At 43.3% G+C, this 21,786-nt stretch overlaps 1 protein-coding gene across 2 annotated transcripts in view; it reads left to right on the top strand.

Moving 5' to 3' along the window:
• The first annotated feature begins 805 nt into the window (after positions 1 to 805).
• LOC110071837 (protein mono-ADP-ribosyltransferase PARP14) overlaps positions 806 to 21,786 on the top strand; it is a 44,127-nt gene continuing 23,146 nt past the window's right edge. Inside the window, exons 1-6 of one of the 2 annotated variants that reach the window (XM_020779566.3) lie at positions 806 to 1,067; positions 6,035 to 6,174; positions 7,917 to 7,950; positions 14,196 to 14,381; positions 17,025 to 17,291; positions 19,997 to 20,233. In XM_020779566.3, coding sequence (XP_020635225.3) covers positions 821 to 1,067; positions 6,035 to 6,174; positions 7,917 to 7,950; positions 14,196 to 14,381; positions 17,025 to 17,291; positions 19,997 to 20,233 — 1,111 coding nt within the window. In that variant the 5' untranslated portion in view covers positions 806 to 820. Of the gene's footprint in view, positions 1,068 to 6,034; positions 6,175 to 7,916; positions 7,975 to 14,195; positions 14,382 to 17,024; positions 17,292 to 19,996; positions 20,234 to 21,786 lie in introns of both variants that reach the window. The other variant, XM_020779565.3, reaches the window with a different exon arrangement.

Below are 21,786 nucleotides of genomic sequence, written 5' to 3'. Positions count from 1 at the left end.
CCCCAGCCCCCCAAAGTACTTAAAAAACATTGTTTGATTTGTCCCCGTCTCAATTCCACAGTACTTCCTCCAGAGGAAAGATTTGTTTTGGCTTCTCCCTTTTGACTCTTTTCAATACTCTTTTGGTACTTTCCTGTAGAGAGAAAAAAAAGAACATTTAAGGGAAGAAAAACAGCATGGAAGCAATCAAAGGGAGCATTTGAGCTAGTGAACATGTGATTTCTAAAACAAAAGGTGCCGGAACTAATCAAACGGCTGACATAGGAACACTCCTTCCCAAGCTCAGGTCGCTTTTATTTATTTATTTATTTATTTATTTATTTATTTATTTATTTATTTATTTATTTATTTACAGTATTAGTATAGAACTCCGCACCTACGCTGATGCCACCTTGAATCAGCGTTACTTCTTACATTTCAAAGAGCAGCTGTCACAAAGGCAACGGTTTTCGAGCCCTAATCTTGGTGCATACTAAGCAGGAAATGGAATAAGGGATTCCTGTAGATATTTACTCAGAAGTAAGTCCTACTGCATTCAACCTGATTTTTATGTGTCCTCATGCCGTAAGCGGCTTTTTAACGCCCCCTAATAGGACTTTTCAAGGTAAGTGAGATATTTAAGGGATGGTTTGCCCATTCGAACCTAGATCTACCTGCGCCCCGGACTCCATCCACTACATTGCACCACACGGGGTATCCTTCAGTGCGACTGACCCTCTGGTAGTTCAGAGTACTGTACTGTTGTTATGCCCAGCAAGGAAGGGCGGAACCCTTTTCCGAGAAAAGAAAATCGAAAGTAAAAGGCTCCCTTCTTCTCGCCATGCGCGCGGTTTCGCTTTTGAGCTCGACTATTCTCCCTCCAGGCAAAATGGCCGAGGGAGATGCCGCCTATAGTTACCCCGTAATTGTGGAGGGAGATTGGGGCGGCAAATTCGCCAAAAATCTGAAATATAAGCTCACGTCGTATTTTCAGAGTCGGAAGAGATCGGGCGGAGGAGAATGTAAAATAATCCACGCGGAAACCGGCCGGGAGAACCAGATCACCGTGTACTTTGCTGAGGAAGACGGTGAGTGTGATACAGGCGGGATCATCATCCCAAATGGGCAGCTAATTCTTGGGGTAACCAAACCCTCTTGTGTGCTAGTGGCTTTCAGAGGGACCAGATCCGTCTGAGAGGGAGGGCGTGTTCCACGTCTACACAAAAGTAAAACTCGCTGAGTATAGGGCTTACTCCTAGCGGAGTACAGTACAGTATAGATTTTTCGACTTTGGAGATTGTGGTTGTCACCCTGTTGCAAACGATCGGGTTTTGTCTGTCTGGTCGGGGTTTTTTTTCCCCTGGTGCCCGGCCTTAGAAACAAAACGTGTGGAAAAGGAACAGATTTTGAGGGGATCACGTATATAGACTTCTGTAGGTTGCGTGCCCGCTAATTTTTTAATGCCCTTTAAAACGGACACTCGGTTTACTCTTAATTGGAGAATTAGGAACGTTTCCCGGCGCACAGGATATGAATAGCAGTTTAGGAAAGGAAACTTCCAGCTCCAAACAAACAAAAACCCGCCCTCCGAACAGCAAACGTTTCCGTTTATAGGAAAGAGAAAGAGCAACGCACTCCCCCGGAATTGGTGAACAGAAGAGGTTTCGTTTAAGAGAAATGAGGAGGGCTGAGCCAGTATCAGCTGAAGATGTCAAGAGGGTGGCGGAGGGCGCGCGGGGCGGGGGGGGGGGAGGAAGGGGAAGGGAAGATCGGGAATAAAAAAGAATCTAGAAATCTATTCTAGGTTTGGCTTTTCGTGGAAATGTTTAGATTCTCAGTTCCTGTTAGGTCCTGCCCTCCTGGCTTGTTTGGAAGGAGGGTGGGAGGAGGAGTTGGAGTTCATAAACTCATCTGAAATTCATTTCTTGTTATTACCTTATCTTCCAAGAAGCTGGTTACATCCAACAGAGGACAGCCAAGGTCTTTCGCTGACAGAGGAAGGGCACCCTGCCCGAAGTCACGGTGCCCACTTCTCAAGGCTGAGACCTCTCTGATCATAGACATCCTGGTTTTCAGTATCATAAATAGAAATCCTGGTTGATGTTTCTTTATGATACTCAGCTTTTGCAGTGTAAGGCAGTTGCATCCATCACTGCTTAATTGTAGGGCCAGTTCTGAGGTCCAGTGCATATTAGGAGCACTGTGCTGACCCAGCCACAAGCTACCTTCTTTTGAGTGTGGAAATTATGACTGCAGTAAAGGTGATCTCCACTTCAGAAGAGAGGGGGGCAGCACAGGGCAGTCCCCTGCTCATGCCTAGGATAAAGGGAAGTAAGTAAGGCCTGAACAGAGATACTGTGTTTGTCTTTTAAGGGCTCTTACTCAATGTTTAAGATGTGTTTTTTCTTTGCTGGGGGGGCGGAGCTGGTAAACATAAATATGGATGCCACACAAAAGGATTAACCTCTTGCTAAACTTCTGTCTGGCCATGTTAAGCGCCCCAGGTTGGAGATGTCAACGTTATGGTCAGGACAGAGAGGTCCGCACAAACAATTCAGCCACACAACCCAGACTTTCCTGGTGTGGGTGACTTCCAGGAGGGCTAGGTGTGCTACTGACTGGGGGAAATCCATCTGGTCCCCTGGCAGTACTCAAAGTCTCCCTGACTGTACAGTGCTCCAGGGAGTTACCAAAATTGCACAAGGTTACATGTGTTAGCCTGCATGCCAACCCTGCAAGGTAAGAACGCTTAAAACAACAGCAAAATGCACAGGATCCAGTAGGGAATGAGATAAAGCCCTTCTTTAGTGCCAATCAACTCTCTCTACCCAAAATAAGAAAAGTGCGCTGAAATTTTAATTATTTTATTAAAGATGGTTCAATAATTCAGAAAAGAAAAAGTGAAACAGTTTCAAAAAGGTCGTTCCAAAAAGTTCAGTAGCAGACCTTTTGAGTGTAATTCACCAACCCAGTCTTAAGCTGCCATGGATCTTTCAAAGAGAGTAACTTTTTATAAAGCAAATATAAATTTTAAAAAAATTCAAAAGCAAGCCAATTCTAGAACAGTTCCCACATAAAACTTTTAAAAGCTCACTACCCTACACTACTTAATGAGACTGTAATTCCAGAACATGTGGAGAAAGTAAATCAAATAGCAAAATAGGAGGTGAATATAACATTCTCCTAAGAGAAGCTATGCCAAGATCCAGGTCTATAGAGCCTGTGTCCTGAGTACACTCCTGTACTGCAGTGAGTCCTGGAGCCATTGTGCATGGCAGGAGGGGAAGCTGAACATGTTCCGTATGCGTTGTCTCCGACTCATTTTTGGCATCACCTGGCAGGACAAGTGTCATCGAAGCAACCAACATGAATTTGACACAACTCCGGGAGGCAGTGGAAGATATGAGGGCCTGGTGTGCTCTGGTCCATGGGGTCACGAAGAGTCGGACACAACTAAATGATGACGACGGCAGGACAAAGTTCCAAATAGAGTAGTCCTAGAATGAGCTGGAATTTTTAGCATGTATACATTACTGAAATAGCAATGTCTACATTGGCTTGGGCATGTCGTGAGAATGGCTGACAGTTGGATACCAAAAGATCTGTATGGCGAATTAGTGCAGGGAAAGCGTCCCAGAGAAAGACCACAGCTGCGATACAAGGATATCTGCAAGCGGGATCTGAAGGCCTTAGAAATGGACCTCCAAAGATGGGAAGCCTTGACCTCTGAGTGTTCAGCCCATTGGCCTGTGGCGTTCCTCAGGGTCCTGCTTTGTCACCCATGCTTTTTAACGTCTACATGAAACCGCTGGGAGAGGTTGCCTGGAGTTTTGGGGTTCGGCGTCACCAGTACGTGGATGACACCCAACTCTTATCTCTCCTTTCCACCTAATTCCAGGGAAGCTGTCTTGACTCTAAACCAGTGCCTGGCATCAGTGATGGGCTGGATGAGGGCAAACAAGCTGAAACTTAATCCAGACAAGACAGAGGTGCTCCTGGTTAGTCGGAAGGCAGATGAGGGAATAGGGATACTACCTGTGCTGGATGGGGTTACCCCCCCCCAAAAAAGACTCAGGTCTGCAGCTTGGGTTTACTCCTGGATTAATCCCTAAGCTTGGATGCCCAGTTCTCAGCGGTGGCTAAGAACTGGGCATCCAGTTCTCAGGAGTGCATTTGCACAGCTAAAGCTGGTGTGCCAGCTGTGCCCATTCCTTGAGATGCTGGATTTGGCGACAGTGGCACATGCCTTAGTTACATCCTGTTTGAATTGCTGTAACACACTCTGTGTGGGACTGCCTTTGAAGATGGTTTAGAAACTTCAGCTGGTGCAAAACTCTGCATCCAGACTACCGGCTGGGGCCAACTACAGGGAGCATATAATACACCTGTTACAAGAACGGCGCTGGCTACAAGTCCGTTTCCACACCCAAATCAAAGTGCTGGTCATTACCTATAAAGCACTAAACAGCTATCTCCCTATATGTGCCTTCTCGGCGATTAAGATCAGCAGAATAGACCCTCCTCTCAGTTCCATTGCCAACAGAAGCACAGCTGATGGGGACATGAGAGAGGACCTTCTCTGTAGCAGCTCCCAGGCTATGGAATACTCTCCCTTGGGAGATCAGGGTGGCCTCTTCCCTTTCATCCTTTTGAAAAAAAGCTGAAGACCCATCTCTTCAGGCAGGCTTCTAACAATTATAACTGGTTCTCTGAACCCCATTTTAGCAGAATTTTTTAATCTTTTTTATTTCAAGTTTTAATCTTTTAATTGTATTTTAAATTATATATTGTTTAATTTATCTTTTAATATTTAACTTATTGTGTGAATTTTAATGTTGTGAGCCCCTTTGGGTCCCTTATTGGGAAAAATGTCGCATATAAAACAAACAAACAAACAAATAAATAAGCTAAGACCAATCCCCTGACGATTTCTTCACCCATCATCTATCTTCCAGATCTTTCAAGCATAATCCACCAATCCGTCTTGAGTTGCCACAAATGTTTCAGAAAAGAGTAACTTTTTCCTAGAGTAACTTTCCTCTTTTCCCCTCTCTGCTTTCCAGCTGAAAGCAGTCTCACTTAATTTACATGGTACCAGGAAATAGTGTTTTATGACATGGAAGATTTTTTCCCAGTCAGATAATCCACCTGATTTAGCCTCTAAGTTAACTGGCACTGCATGCCCCTCCTTTTGCACCATTCAACCCAGGCACAAGCTAACAGGCCTTGATTTCACAGTGCAACTGAAACCTATCCCCTCCTTTGCCAGTTTCTTGACTGGAGGTTGCTCTAGCAATACAGCAAAACTCAGCTGCTTCATAAGGCAGTGTAGGCCTAGGGCATCTTTGCTGGTTTTGCATCTCCCAGTTTTGGAGCTTTCCTGTCAGCTGTTGGTGTCAGCTACAAATATGCATGTCATCAGCTCATAGGAGAAGTGCTTGCTCTAGCAATATGTGGTAAAATTCAGCTACTTCATAAGGCAATGCTGGACCAGGATATTCCACAATACTCCCTTATATTTGGGCTTGAAAGACCAAAACAAAGTGGAATTGTGTACAGTTGTAAGGAAGCACAATTTGTGACATGATACACTATCATCCCTGATCATGTGGCACATACTTTAATCTATCAGCCTTTGCTTTTAATTTCTTAGCTTTGTGAACCTGGAACCAACATGATGTAGCTTTAATTGTGACTCTAAACAGCAGGCTTTTAATTATCCAATTATTGGCCAACATTCAGAAATAAGTTGGAAATAGAGTAGGCCTGTTGAATCAATAGAACTTAGAGGAGTTGGCTCACCAAATTCCTAGTGATTCAATAGGCCTACTCTAGTTGCAGCTTACTGCTGGATTTCAGCCAGTAGAAGTTGGGTGGGAAAACCTATTGTTTGATACCTTGGAAAGGTGCTGTCAGGTTATGGATGATACTGAGCTAGAAGGGTGTCAAGAGCAGCAGTTGCTCTAAGGCAGCTTCATTTGTGTTGTGTTTGTTCTATACCAGAAGGTCTAAGATCTACTTACTTTTCATTATGGTTTCCTGTTTTGCACTTTAGTGAGACAGAGTGTCCTGAACAGAAAGACTCATGAACTTGATGTGTCAGGAGGGAAAAAAATAAGGCTTGCTGTTTCCCTACCTCCAGTAGCAGCAACAGTTGAGAATGAGCCCTCAAGAGAAGCACATCCTCCAAAGCAGGTGCGTGTAAACATACCATTCCACTCCTTACAGATTTGCATGACCTAGATCTTCCGCTATGCACTACATTCCAGTTGCTGTGACAGTTAATTGCCATGGAAAATGTGAGTTCTCTTGGATCTTCTGTGGGTACATCAGTGCAGAAGCAATTACTGTAATAGTAGGGTCAGAAATGAGCTACCATGATGGTAGAAACTACAGAAACCCATCTCTTAATGACCTACCTGTCTGAAGACCCCCCTCAGATTTCTGATCCTTTGTAACCCTTGGAAATGTGTGCTTGCATCTTCACCATGCCCTTCTTGACAGCATGTTGTTTATTACTTCTATATGCAGTATTGTTGCTCCTCGCTTATTGACCACTTTGCTTATCGACCTAGTTGTAGGAACAGAACTTGGTCATTAAGTGAGGAGTGCCTGTATTTCTCAGAAGAGGCAGCCTTATCTTTTGATGGACTGAGGTGCATTTGTTCATTTGTGTGTTCACATACCGATGGTCTTCCTTCCCTCCTCTCTCCCTGCTCAGCCAACGCTAGAGGCAAAATGTTGTGCACCCTTTGTCTAGGTCAACCTTCCCCAACCTGATGGCCTCCAGATATTTTCAGTTGTAACTGTCGAGCTGGCGCTACTACTCCCATCAGCATGAGTGGAGAATTGGCCCCACTGTCTAGGGATTATGGTGGCTGGCCTTCCATATATTGATTAGGTGCTATTTTTGTTAAGACATAGACATGCTTTTCAAATATTACTCATGGTATTTTATTTCTGAGAAAGCATTCCAGAGAATCCTTGGAATTAAAGTGCAGTTTCTCAGAAAGGATATTAGGAGCAGCAGAGACTACAGATGGGCACAAACCTCAGTTTGGCAGTTGGTGCTGGTTTGTACATGTGGCGCCAGAGATGCTGCATGCTCCCTTCCACCGCCTCCCCAGCCAGTGACCCGGTAACCAGTCAGACCATGCTCCTCTCCTCCTCTTCAGCTGTTCAACCATTCCCAGGAAGAAGCATAGGTTTGCCTGTCCTGCCTCCTTGTCTGAGTGGGTGCTCAGCCAAGGAGGCAGGGCAGGGAACCCTCTGCTCCTGCCAGAGATTCGTCAAACAGCCAAAGAGGAGGAGGAGGAGAGGAGTGTGCAAAGTTTGGAAATTACCATTCCAGTTATAAGGATGGTTATTAAAAAAATCTCACACTGTTGATTGACCCTTAGACTCAGGTAGGTATGTGCATCATGTGATTAAAGTTGCAGTCCTGTGTTTTCAAGATACATGACCTCCCTGGGGCAGACTACACTGTGGAAGAGTTCGAAGAAGAAGCTAAGAACAATAATTTGTTTGGAGGTCACATGAAACCTTGGTTTAACATGGGGAGGAAAAGCCACAACAGGCCTCAGGCTTATATCCCTTCCCTCCTCCTTTGCTGGAGCTTGTAGAGAAAAGCTTGGAATATTTCACTTTCATGTTTCTTTGCCCCTAGCTTGTAGCATTACCTGGACTGACAAAATATGAATAATATTAGCTGTGTTTTGTTTGAAACTAGCCATGTTCCAATTATGGTTCATGAAGCCAATTAATCAAAGCTTAATGGAAAATAGAAGCAAAAGCCTTTGAACCCTCTTGTAGCTGGGCTGGAGGAGGAGAGGGGACCAGGCAGGTTGCTATCTGACTGTAGCTAATTTGTCTGACTGTAGCTAATTTGTACCTTTGGAAGGAACAGTGACATCTAATGAGGCACTGTTGTCTTATAGGAATCCACTGAAGCTGAAGAACCTCAACAGCCAGGTAACATTGTTTTAAATCATCCTGGTAAGCTGCGATGAAACATATATTTTTTGCAAGGCTTGTAGACGTATTCTTAATGGGAAATATAGAATATATCTTCCAAATGTTAAGTCTTAATCACATTCTGCATAAAAGCTCATGCTACTTTCAGTGACAGTTAGGGCAAAATCTTTTAGACGTTTGTGCAAAGTTTGTGTGACCTGCCCTGGTTAATTAATGAAGTGTGGAGCTGCATTCCAGTTGCTTGCCCTGTCACAATCCCAACTGTACAACTGAGATGCACCCCAGCACCTCATTGATTAGCCACAATTATCTGGAGCAAGTTGTGAACACCTCATGCAAACAACAGTAGGATTTTTGGCTTTACAATTATATAACCATTCTTGGAACTAAGATAGTGAGGATTAACTTCTGTGGAAGTCTTTAGTTCTGCATTCAGAGTAAGCTTGTTTAGGGACATGCAGTAAGTCAGTCCAGGGGAACTGCAAACTGAAGGCCTAACATGGCTTGTACCCCTCCCCACATTTGGCTCACCACAACCCCCTCAGAAAGTAGCTAGGAGTCTTCCCTTCCACTGTCTTCCTTCTCTTGGGAATCTGGAGGACTGAAATGGCCTCCACTGATGCTTTTAATGTGCAAGCCAAGAATTTAACTTTGATATGAGTTGAGATGGCAAATTTCCTTTCTTGGCCTATGGGAAGGAGGCATCCAGGAAAAGGTTAATTCCTTTCTCAGCCCAGTCCAGACAGAAGAAGTGAATTGGAAAAGACTTAACAGTCATGCTTCTCCCAGTTTACTTCTTCTGTCTTTGCCTTACTTCTTGCTTTCTCCTTTTTTTGGCCTTTGATATCTCACTTCATCTTTGGGGTCTTCTGTAATATTCCTTTCTTTCAAATTTCTCATTTTTGTTTTCTCTTTAAAAAAAAGAGGTATTCACTCCTCCTATACATCTCCACTATATTCCTTTGAGCTTTTTTTCTCTTTTTTTTAAACCCTTTTTTCCTCAGTGGGTAAATCACTTGCGACACACATCCATGTGGCTTCTCTCTCCAGCTGTGTTGGTGGTGGGCAGTGGGTTTCATTTTCTGGATCACCACACCATCCCTGCAGTATTGCCTCCTGAGGTTTTGTATGGTCTGGGGTCACCCGTCACCACTTCAGCTAGTGTTAGACTGAGGTGAAAAAAACTGGTATAATCCCGGTCAATACAGCAGTGGCATCAGAAGGGAAAATTAATTCAGACTTCTGTGGAAAGGAGTCTTGCTCCTCAGGCTCAGCTCCGAAACATCTGCATTGGTGGGCAGGAAGTGCTTCAAGATACCTCTTGTACCTCAGGCTCAGTCCCAAACCTTTTCCATGTTGGTGGCAAGCAAGGAGTTGAAGTCATCAATGCAGAGGATGTGGAACAGCAGCACAAAAATTTGCAGTGCCCTGGAGTTGAAGAGGCCGAGGCTATTTTCTGCCAAAACCGGGGGGGGGGGGGGGCGAGCCATTTTCAAAAGAAAAAGCCTGACATTTCTACATGCACTTCCTCCAAAACAAACAAACAAACAAACAAATTCCAGAGAGCGCCTCCCCAGCTCATGAGGCATTCTGAGGGCAGCGGCAATTTGTAGGTCCATTTCATGGCAGCCATTTTGAACTGTCTTGTTTCCAGCTTTGGTTGCTTCCAGCAGTGTTTCAGATGCTCCTCTTTAATATAGACTCTTTCGTTAACAAGTTCAAAGCTCCAGTTCTGGGGGAGATTCAGGGCACATTGCAGTTCTGCCAACCTACTTCCAGGAAAGTTCAAAGTCATGCCCTCCTGAAGCTGCAGTTACAGCATCAGCATTGGAGAAAATGAAGCATGCCAGTCTTCTGGCTAGTTCTACTTGAGCACCTTCTTTCCTGCCACCGTCCTCTCCTGATAAAGTAGAAAGTGCCTCTCTCTCCTCATATGGAGAAAAGGAATGTGTTAATAGACAGAGAAGTGGTTCCCTCCTCTGCCCAGTCTGAGTGATCAGACTGCTCAGCAGGAAGGACTTGCCAGAAATTGTTTATTCAGCTCCGATAATTTTCTCCCATTGTTAACCAAGGTGCTGTCTACTCTGAGGTTCCAGCACTCCAGTCTCTCTGACCAAACACCCACCAATACAGTGCCTGAGAATTCAGCTTGTGGTGCATCTGTGTTCCCTGAGGAAAAAAAAACATCTTGCAGAGAGGCTCCTCTCCCAGTGTCCTTTGTGGCATACTGGTAAAGGCAGAATGGGAAATTCCACTTCATGGTAAGAAAAGCACTTCTCTTGCCCAGAAACATACCACTCAGGTGATGGAACCACAGTGGCATCACAAGAGCCCCATAGATCAAGCCCTGGAATGCAGCTGCATCTTCCAGTTTGGCTACGGTTCCCCACAAAGAGAAACACCTTTTGAGGGACCATGCCTTCAAAGATGTGCTAGTGGAGACCAAATATAAAAAGAAGGCAATGCCAAACACCCCCACCCCCACACAAAGATGATAAAAGACAAATCAAAAGGAGGTTTTCCTTCTTTCTTTACACATGAGGATTACATTTATTCCATCTAGGTGCCTTACTAGATCCTCAGTTGGCAATGGTCTTTCCAGCCCTGAAAATCTGAAGGGATGCAAAGTTCTTTGCACACAAGACGTCTACCTCTCTTATGTCCCTAGCTCATTTGCTGGATCTGATGATATCTTGCCTCCCCTTAGTCCCGTGGGAACATTTTCACTCACGTCCCCTCCAGTACTTTCTCCAGCCATATGAATTGAACGTCTCCAGGAAAAGGTCTCTGGTCCTCTCCCTGCTTCCCCCACTCAGAACCTCTCTGCTCCATTGGACAAATACTGCCAGTCTCTGCAACAGAGTCTCCTTACAGAAGCTTCAGAGAATAGCATGAACTACAGTGGAGAGCCCACTGTCTTGGTTTCATAGTCCAAGTGACCTGGATGAAATCAGAAAAGGCCCATTCAGTAAATTAGCTTGAGGTCCACGCTGTTCAACCGGTTCATTTCCAATGTACAACAGCAACATCCTGAACAGAACAGACAGTATTGTGGTGAAGGCATTCTTGAACAAGCAAGAAGAATCAAGCAGCCCACAACGAGGCAAAGGTTGCCTTTCATTGGGCAGAAGCTCGTCCTCTGTCCCTGTCCACCCAGCACATTCAACATCATGGCAGACTATCTGAGCAGATACACAAGAAGGCCAGGAGAGTGGAGCCTGAGCACTTCAGAATTCAGTCAGATACTGGACCATTTGGGGGCATGTTTAATAGACCTGTTCGCCACTCCAAAAAATGTCAAGCTTCTGAGGTTCTTGTCCAGATTTTACACGCCAGTAGAGAAGCCCAGGATGCTCTCAATAGCGCACGGCTTCCAGATCAACATTATGCTTTTTCATGTAAAGTGAAAAGTGTTACCAAAAGTGCTCTTGGAAGATCAGACTAGAACAGGCCACAGTAGTTTTAGTGGCTACTGTCTGGCCTCCTCCATGGTTTCTCCTAGTCTCCCCCAGCCTACTCACCCAGGGACCTCTTCTTCACGCAGATCCAGCCTGGTCCAGACTAGCTGCATGGAGATTGACAGGACATAGTTCTGGACCCCAGAATTGAAGAAGTTTAGCTGAGTATTTTGTACAATTCAACCACTGGTTATACATAGATTTCCTTTATGGAGACTAAAAGTGCTTCTCAAGGACCTCACTAATCCATCTTTGAATCCTTACACTCTGTCTCTCTTCGACTTCTTTCCCTCAAGGTGGTCTTCCTTGTTGTTGTTACTTCAGCTCACAGAATTTCTGAACTCCCTTCTCTTTCTATTGATAAACACATATGCTTCTTTACTCTTGACACCAATTCTCCGTACTGACCATTCCTTCATTCCTAAATCTAGTATGGCCTTTCTTAGATTATACTGCCTTCTTTCTGTCCCAACCTGAGTCATCCTTTAGAAAAGGAATGACACAGACTTGGATGTTAGAAGAGCAGTCAAGAATGGTGTTCTTCAAGAAATGTAGCTCTCTCTTTCTGTCCTTCCTTCCCATGTTTTTGAGAAAAAAAGATCTCCCCTTCTGTTTTGGCCAGGTGGATTAAGGCTTGAATATTTGATCTCTCATCTTTGTAAATCTGGCCACATCAGTGCCCACTCCACAAGAGCAGCAGCTAACTCTGCAGCCTTCTTAGCAGATACTCCACTGGAAGAGAATTGCAGAGCAGCTGCATAGGCTTACTATTCCACATTTATAAGACACTATAAGACTGATAAATATGCTTCAGCAGCAGCTGCCTTTGAGAGATGGATACTTCATCAAGTAGATTCCAACTGAGGGGGTCAGTCACCTTCCTCCCTATAGACCCAGGATTTGCTTAAATAGGTCCTGGGTGGCTCCTTCCCACTGACTGAGAATGGGACATTGGCTTACCTCTGTGAAGGTCCATTCTGGTCTGCACAGAAGGAGAAATACAGACCCACCTAATCAGTGGCTGATTTCATCATTGCCTCAATCCACTATCACCTTTGACTGACATTCCCATCAATCTCCTCCTTCCTTTAGCTAGGCTGGGGAAGGAAACTGGGAAGAACGTGTGGAGTATAACCATTAAGCCTTTTCACATTCACTCCTCCTGCTTCAACTGGGCCAAGAAATGTCTGGATGTCTCCTTTCCCACAAACCCGAATGGATCTTCACAAAAGTAATCCAGTGTCCCATTTTCTTTTTTCTCTTTTGGAAAGGTATACGTACATGCCTAGCAATATTTCTGTGATTTGGGACTAGAGTGTTTGGAAGTCTAGAGAGTATTTCCTTTAAAAACCTGTCCAATTCTTAATATTTCTAGGGAAGTCCTTTCTCCTAGTCTTCCGGCTCTCTACACTGTGTTTGGTGGCAATCTGCTGCAGTGCAACACGTTTTGTGTACAATTTTGGTATCCTGGTGGTTTTGCAAGTACCCGTGTCTAGAAGCAGATGCAGAACCTGAGCTTTAAATGTGCCTATGAATAGTGAAAACGACTGGAATGAGACCCAGTCTTCCAAACTATTCACATGCTTTTACATGGGTGTAGAAATGTAACACCACAAGCAGACCTTAACAGGAGTTATCTCTGTGCATATTTGGGTCACTCCTGTGAAAACTGCAGGATGCACAGCCCTCTCCTAATCTTTCTCTTGTCTAGTCGAAAGTGCAGTTCCTAGAGTGTCAACCAGGAGGTATTCCTGGTGTTGATATTGTCTGTGGCCAGTTATGAATACAGTGGTGCCTCGCATCACGACGTTAATTCATTCCAGCGAAATCGCTGTAGAACGAAAATGTCGTGATGTGATTTTAAAAAGCCCATAGAAACGCATTAAAACCAGATTAATGCGTTCCTAGGGGCTTCAAACTCACCGTCCAGCAAAGATCCTCCATAGCACGGCCATTTTCGCTGCCTGTGCAGCGAGGAATCCGTGCGAAAACACAGCCGGTGGCCGTTTTGTTTACCCGGCGGCCATTTTGAAACTGCCGATCCGCTGTTAAAAATCATTGTTTTGCGATGATCAGTTCCCGAAGCAGGGAACCGATCATCGCAAAGCAAAATTCCCCTATAGGGAACGTCGTTTTGTGATTGCTTTTGCGATCGCAAAAAGTTCATCATGATGCGATTTTGTCGTCAAACGGAGCACCCATCTTGCGGGGCACCACTGTAATAAGGTTTGTTACATTCTTTCATGTGGGGTAATTAAGGAAAGGAGGGAAAACTTGCTTGCTTGCTTGCTTAAATAAATACATAATAAAATAAAATGCAGGTTTGGTAAGGAAAAAAGCACCCATCAGAGATGGACAGCTTATGTCCCTTCAGAATGTTGCTAGACTGCCACTCCCGTTTCTTGACACCGTTGCTGACAAGGGCAGATGGGACTTGCAGTCCAACAACATTTGGAGAGCTGTGAGGTGCTTATTCCTCAGTCAGGTCACTGTTTTCACTGTGATTCTCGGTTGAAGCCTTTCGATAGCTGTAGAAGCCAGAAGCTTAGCAGCAGGATGGTGTCTTGGAATACAGTTAATTTAGCTGAAAGGTCTTCAGTTTTTCTAACCAGACATATCACTTGACAATCAAGCTGGCATCTTTCGTTTTGCTGGATTTAAATTCTGATGGTTTGGAGAACGGAATGTTTTAATTTTTCTTTGGGGCTTTGTTCTTAAAAGTGTGAGAGTAACCCTTTCTCTTTTCATTCCCCTTCCCCTTTTTTGTTCTTTCACCCTGTCCAGAAAATGTAGCAGAGAAGCAAGTAACTCAGGAGGACTTTAGTGTGGTGGTCATACCAGCTGAAGGAAAGGAAATTGACACAGATATCATAGTGATGTACTTTGAAAACAGGCGGGCTGGTGGGGGCCCTGTGAAGGATTGTGTTAAAGAAGGCCAGCAATTTATCGTCACCTTTGAAAATGAAGCAGGTATTTAAAAAAAAAAAAAAAGAGCTTCTCTTATCAGAAGAGGGCTTACTGGTTGGAAAGGGTGAAATGTATCTTCCTGTTTTCTCTTCTCCCAAACTGGAAAAAAATCATTCTGCACAGGGAGGTCTGGTCCTTATGGTGGTGCAGCCACGTGTCTGCTTTGAAGCGTGGGAGCTGTTCTGTGTGGCAGTGCAATGGATATCCATGATGTGGGGCAGAGTCTGCAACACAGATGACCCATCACAGGTGACAAGTTTGGACTCTTAAGGTGCCATCAAAAGGCCATGCGGTCACGTGAGCAACTTTCCAGACCCACTGCCCAAACTTAGTGGTCAATTGGAAGGGATGGATTTATCTGAAGAGTGAGCCAAAGACTCCCAGGCAAATGAATACAATGTCCTTCATTGTTTCTTTGCCTTTTGCCTTTGAGCTGATACTATTCTAGTTTTAGGAAATGTTCCAGTTAGAAGTGCTGGGTTAACCATTAAGCTTACCCGGCTGTAGCATGGAGTGGGAAAACAGAAGAGGAAGGCCATATATGCCCATCTCCAGACATGAGAAGGCTGCTCCCACTCACCGCTCGAGTTCTTCCTGTTGAAAAAAAAGTTTTGTTTTTTTAACTGAAAAAGCTCTTTCCAGCCTCTATTAACCGGATTTTAATAAAATAACAAGATGGGATGTGTGTGGGAGGAAGGATGCTGGCGATCCCACAAAACATGCCAAAATTGATCCTTACTCCTAGAAGATGAAAAGGTTATTTTTTAAAAAACTGTTCCCCTTAAAGCCTTCACATTTGGGGAGGGTTGTACTCAAGGGGATGGAGTGCTTGGAGGCCATAGCTGAGTCCTGCGGGAGGCACATGTTTCCTGGTTGTAGCTTGAGACCTGCAATATCAAGAAATCCATGTATTTATACACTTAATAACAGCTCATCTTGTATCATGTGAGGCAATGACCTCTCTCTTCGAGGGAACAACTGGATAGCTTATTGTTTCAGATGTCTGGCTGCCAAGTCAGAGGTTGGGAGTTTGATTCCTTACAGGGCCTTTTTGACAGGATTGATTCATAGAGTCCTTTCTAGCTCTGCTGTTCTAACAGCAATGGTCTGAAGTCAAAATTCTTCTGAAATAAATGTACTCAAACTTTAGTAATGAGAACGAGAATGAAAATTATGCTTAAAATTGTTGATTGGCTCTAATTTTCAAGATACACTATTGGGTCAGTATATGCGACCTTTGACTTGGAAATGGCGGAGGATACGTGAGTTATAAAGGGATCTCAATTTAAACCAGAAATAACTAATATACAATTTTCATTGGCGTTGAATGATGCAATCTAAAGTTGGTATTGCATCATATAGGATATGAATTGCATCATGTTATTCCTAGAAGTTGTGGGTGATGCAGTCATAACGAAGCTTATATTATTCTGCTGGACAAATTACAGTAGAAATCAAACAGTGTTGTCCGTTCTTATTTGTCTGTGTTTGATTTTGCAAAGGGACACATTTATGTTTAGCAAAAGTGAGCAGAGATGCCTTGTACTTGTAAGAACAGTGCAGATAACTTCTACATTTCTGATGAAGTGACTTTTGCATCTCAAAAGCACAGTATAACCAGTATGGATAAGAAAGCCTGGATAACCCTTATGCTCAAGCAACTTTCAGGTACCTCTCTGGGAAATTTGCAAGGTTAAGTGAAGATCAAAGAAGATGTCTGTAGTGGTCCTCAGATTTGTGAACTTCTTCAAGATGATACCTTTGACCATACATTGCATGGTAGGGAAATATGTGATGGGAAGCCTTCCAGTTAGTGGCAATACATTTTCTTGGAAACAGCAAGTCAGACAACTACAGGTTGTTCATAGAAAACCTCTTTAAGGCATACCAAAAGCTTTGGTGCCAACATGTCACTAAATATACATTTTTTGCACTCATCTAGATTTTTCCCCCCACCAAACTGGAGCAGTGAGCGACAAGCATAGTGAGTGATTTCATTGCAACAATGGAGAAACACTATCAGGGCAAATGGAACCCATAGATGCTTGCAGACCATTGCTTAAGAGTGACAAGAGATGCCCCACTTAATGTGGGCAAGAGACCAGCCTAGAAATACCAAGTAGACACTGAATAGGACTAAGCTACATACATAATAGTTTTTTTTCTTTTGTTTCATAATAAATTTTATTCATATCACCCTTATGCTCATTTTAAAGTGTTATATAAACAGTACAGGTGAAATATTATTATGTAAAACAACCATAAACACTTGAAAAGAGCTAAGTTTACAATTTATGATTGAAATTCTACTATCTGCACAATATACATAGAAGTAAAATGTAAAAATGTCCGGGAAACTGTAGCCAATCAGTTGTTTTAATTGTCATATTTGAATTCAGCACATTAAAATATGTAATAATTAGCACATTTTCTCTGAATTTAAAAAAAATGTAGAACAATAATAATTATACTAAGATTACTAAATATTGATGTTTCCTTTTCCAAGCCATCCTCTTGTACTTTGAGAAGTTGTGATAAGAGGAACTAGAAATATGAAGGCTGCCTTAATATGATTTTGTAGGCTGAGCAAAGGTACATTCAGATTTCGAGAACGTTAGTTTTTTCACTGTCTTTTTCTCCAATCAGACGGCGAAAGAGTATTACAACGGAAGGATCACACCGTGAATAAAATTGCACTTCATGTCAGCAAACACAAGCCAGCGGTGGTTCAAGCTCAGCTACCAATGTCTTCATCCCTTGTTGTGATTGAGAATGTGGGAGAAACCATAGAGCAGTGCATGCTTATTTTGTTGATAGAGAATACCAGTGACTTATCAGAAGAGGAGGGGGAGTTCAGTGTGGAAATGGTACCGGAGAGGAATGCAGCGGTAATCACTTTTATCAAGCACATTGGTAAGTGAGAATTGATTCTGGGAGAGAAATCCATTGTGGGCTGTTCTTTTAAAGAGCTGGTTATTTGGGGGGGGAGGGAATGTTGTCTCCAAGCATTGAGGTGCCCAATAGTGTATGGTGATGATGCTGTTCCTTTGTGGATAATAGTGCTCTGGTAATAGGAAGGCTGTGGGGATACATCTGTAGGGTTCCTTCTGTAGTGCAAGCAAATCCGAAGAACTCACGTCAGGGAACAGGTAAATGGAGGCCTCAGGGCTGAACACTGTGCTTCCTGCCTGGAGCAGAGCTTATTGTTCATATTGACTCATTCCTATCCACGTACCCTTTGCAATTTGAGAAGGAACAAGTTGGTCATGCTATAAACATTGATTTTTTGTGGGGGGTTGGGGAGAGGAGAGCATACCTCTCAGAGCCCAAGCCAGTTAGTTATATTGATCCAGACGTTATGGGGATCAAAGTGTAGAACTCCCCCCTCCCAAAAAAAAACCTCTGGACGTACTTAGTAATGGGCATGGGATTTTCTTAATTTTGTGGACTACAGTTCCCAGAAGCCTAAGGGATCCCACCTTCTAGACTTCTGTGGGCTTTAATCAAGAAATCGAACTGCTGACAAGTGTTTTCAATTTTTTACAACTAGTGAATCCAGACTCTGGCAGCCATTTTCATCCTTTGGAGAAAAGGGGGGATTGGATGGGTGGGGTTAAGTTCCAAGGGAACTGTAAGGGATTGTTTGTCTGGTGGGTTGTTTTCTGATTGATTGATTGATTTGATTTTTATACCACCCCTCTGGCAGCCAAGGCCACTCTAGGTGGTTTACAACAACATAAAACAACAAAGTAACAAAATAGCAAATAAAAACACGGGAGAAAATCAAAAGTCATAAATTACAACACAATAAATACAATTAAATAAAATATAATTTTGAGATGTTTCCTGTGCAGAGTCTAATGGGCAAAGACTTTGAGGCCCATTGTACTTATCAATCCTTTTAGAAAAATCTGTTGCACAGTTACCGTATTTGCCGGTGTATAAGATGACTTTTTTGCCCTGAAAAACATGCCTCCAAGTGGGGGGGGTCGTCTTATACGCCGGGTGCACTTCAGAAGGAGCCGCCGCCGTGAGTGACGCGGGGCCGCACCGGCCGGGGAGGAAGGCAGGTGGGCAGGCGGTCGGTTGGTCCAGATGGAGGGAGGGAAGCAGAGCCAGCCATGCCTGAATAGCCAGAGCCCGCCGCCCCACGCCGCTGAGCCAGCTGCCCACTTGCCCACCTGCTTCCGAGAGCCGCTTGCCCCCCTCCTTGCCCTCCTCCTCCGCTGCTTGCTCGGCCACTTGCCCTCCTCCTCACCCTCCTCTTCCTCCTCTGCCAACGCCCGGCCAGCCACTTGCCCTCCTCCTTTCCCTTATCTTTCTAAACTCCCACCATTTCCCTTCAGAAATATAAAAACTCTATATTTCAAGTGGAAGTGTTGGGGGGTCATCTTATATGCCCAGTCATCTTATACGCCGGCAAATATGGTAATTGGTCTGTCTTTTTTCTCTTATTCAAACTATAATTAGGTCTATTCTGAAAAAAGTTAATTTAGCAACAAATGACCTAAGTAACTTCAAGCTTGTAAATATTCTGTTTATTGAGAGGATGGTGGAGGATGAGTTGCAAGCATTCCTGAAAAATACTGAAAAATCATCTCCCCAATGCTGTGTAACATTTATATGAGGCTGGTGGGAGAGGTCATCAGAAGATTTTGGATTTTCATGTCATCAATGTGTTAACGATACACAGCTCTGTCTCTCCATTAAATCATCTGCAGTGGATGCCATCCAATGCCTAGAAGAGTGCCTGGCTGCAATACAGGAATAGACTAGGAAGTAAAGGCTGAATCTGGATCTAGACAAGATGGAGATCAGGTTGCTGGGGCATTCATCTACTTGTCTAGGGGGTATTTCCCCCAGACTTGGTAGATTTATCCTTCTATTCAAGGATCAGGTGCACCGTTTGGGCGTGGTTTTATATCCAACACTGACCATGGAAAAACAAGTCTTTGACTAGCCAACATTAGCTACTGGTCTACTTCTCTGCCAGATTTATGGTGCTGGTTCTAACATACAAATCTCTAAACTGTTTGTGACATCACCACTTTTCTGAATGTTTTCTGCTACGTTTGACTGCCCTTATGACCAGATCCTCATCGGCCATGTGCCTACAAATACTATCATCTCGAGATGCCTAGAATCTGACATCCAGAAGCTAGGCCCTTCCTGACGTGGCTCCTGCTTTGTGGAATGCACTGCCAGAAGTGCTATGCCAGCTGCCCTCCCTCCATGCCGTTAAAAAACAACTAAAAACAGCTTTTTAAGGAAGCTTTTTTTGGGGGGGGTTTCTCCTCAGTTCATTGAATGAGCAGAGGAGGAAGAAGGGATATCTTTATTTGCCAATTAATGATTTTTTTGCCATCTGTCTTCTTGATCTCTTGTATATTAGAATATGTCTTTATGAACTGTTCTTTTATTCTTGTGTACACCACCCAGAGTAACAATGTGCTAGATGGATGGCATAAAAATTGAATGAATTAATGAGTATGCAATGACAGGAGCAGCTGTGGAATCCTGCTGCTTTTTCTTTAGTGTGTAGTTTTGGCTTAGTGAGTACAGAATTACATCTCAATTACATTGCTTAATACTGTTTACTTTTAAAATTTTATTCATAGAAATAGACCAGTTTGTCAGAGCATTCAATCTATATCAGAGAAGCAAGGACCTGAATCTTTCTGCGCATTCTCTGGAGATTACTAAAAGCATTCTGGTTGAAAACATTCCACCTGGCATCTCTAGAAACCATATAATTGTCTACTTCGAGAACAAAAAGCATGGAGGTGGGCCGGTGTTAAATGCCACTTATGTTCCCGAAGAGCAATCCGCTCTGGTTACTTTTCAGGATGCAAAAGGTAATATACATTGTTAAAGCAAAGTTTAGAGCTATTACTATTAAAGATAACTTGTAAATGTTCAATCCCAAACTAATGGCAATCTCTTCATTGACAGTAATAAAACTGGTTAGCTATTGATAGCTTTGAAGTGTTAAAATCTTTTATAATTATTTTATCAGTAGTGCAAAATAGCTTCTTCTAACTTGCCCAACGCAGCAATGAATTAAAGTGACATGGAAGGTTAATTGGTACTCAAACCATCGGTGGCACTGTATTTACAACTATTAAAAAGTTTATGGAAATTGTGAAATTTAATGAATATGAACTAAAGAATTTATTTTTAACAAATCACTTCCAAGCTCTGTGCTAGCTGTTCTTTCTTGTTGGGATAGGGCAGGATCTACATTCCAGTCATTATGGGGTTGATGTGTATGTCTTAACTGAGGTACAGTAAACATCACCTCAAAGTATAGCTTGCTTTAGAGCCAATGAGTTCTGTCTCTCTTCCCAGTAAGGCTCTTCAAAAGGGGTTAATTGCTTTTGCCTGAGATATGCACACTGATGCAGATCAATAGACAAGAGTGAGGCAGAGACGGTGTGTGCTGCTTACCTGTGCCATGGGCATTGCCTGAGCTGCCACCACTTTTTTGCTTTTTACTACAGTGGGGTCTCAACTTACGAACTTAATCCGTATTGGAAGGCGGTTCGCAGGTCGAAAAGTTCGTAGGTCGAATCTGCATTTCCCATAGGAATGCATTGAAAACCATTTAATCCGTATCTGCTCTTTTCCGTCCATAGAAACTAATGGGAAGCTGCTATTTCGCCTTCTGCCACTAGAGGGGATATTTTTTCTTTTTTCCTTTTAACCTAAGATGCCTTAGATTTTCAAAAAAGGAAAAAAAATAGGTTCGTAACTCGAATCTAAGTTCGCAAGTCAAGTCCATATATTCCCATGAGAGCGGTTCGTAAGTCAAAAAGTTCGTATGTAGAACCGTTCGTAACTTGAGACCCCACTGTATTTTGGTACATTTTATGGTGTATTTTTAGTAGTTTGTGGTTTTATTATGAATATTGTGTTTTCCCTTTCCTAAATGTGTTAGATAAAGTTTATTACCTTATTACTCCACTTTTGTCTCTGTGCCTTCAGTTTTTCCCTTCTGAATATCTGTGTTGGTTACATGCTGGCTAAATATATGTAATTATGGCATAAACATTCCATGTCCCCTGCCAAATAGATATTTGCGGTGGGGGGAAAAACGTTGGAAGTAAACAAATGGGAGTGGAGATGTAAGAGTTTGTCCTAAGATATGTAAATATGTGAGTGCATGAGAGATTTCTAGAAATCATGGTAGCTCTGCTCAGTCGACTTCCTGGGAAGCATGAACCTAGTCTTACTGTTACCGCTCTGCTTTGCTTGTGGCATCTGTTTCCACTGGAGAGGTGCAAGAGAAGCTAAGCAACAGGACTGCATGCATAAGAGGTTTAAGACCCACTTAGTTTAAGCTGACAATTTTGTGGTTCTCCATCCATAAGGTAGGCCCTCATCCAGAAAGCAGAAGGAGTACAGGGAA

This window comes from Pogona vitticeps, chromosome 1, assembly GCF_051106095.1.
Source record: "Pogona vitticeps strain Pit_001003342236 chromosome 1, PviZW2.1, whole genome shotgun sequence".
In the NCBI taxonomy this organism is placed as follows: Eukaryota; Metazoa; Chordata; class Lepidosauria; order Squamata; family Agamidae; genus Pogona; species Pogona vitticeps.
This window is presented reverse-complemented; position numbering and strand designations above follow the sequence as displayed.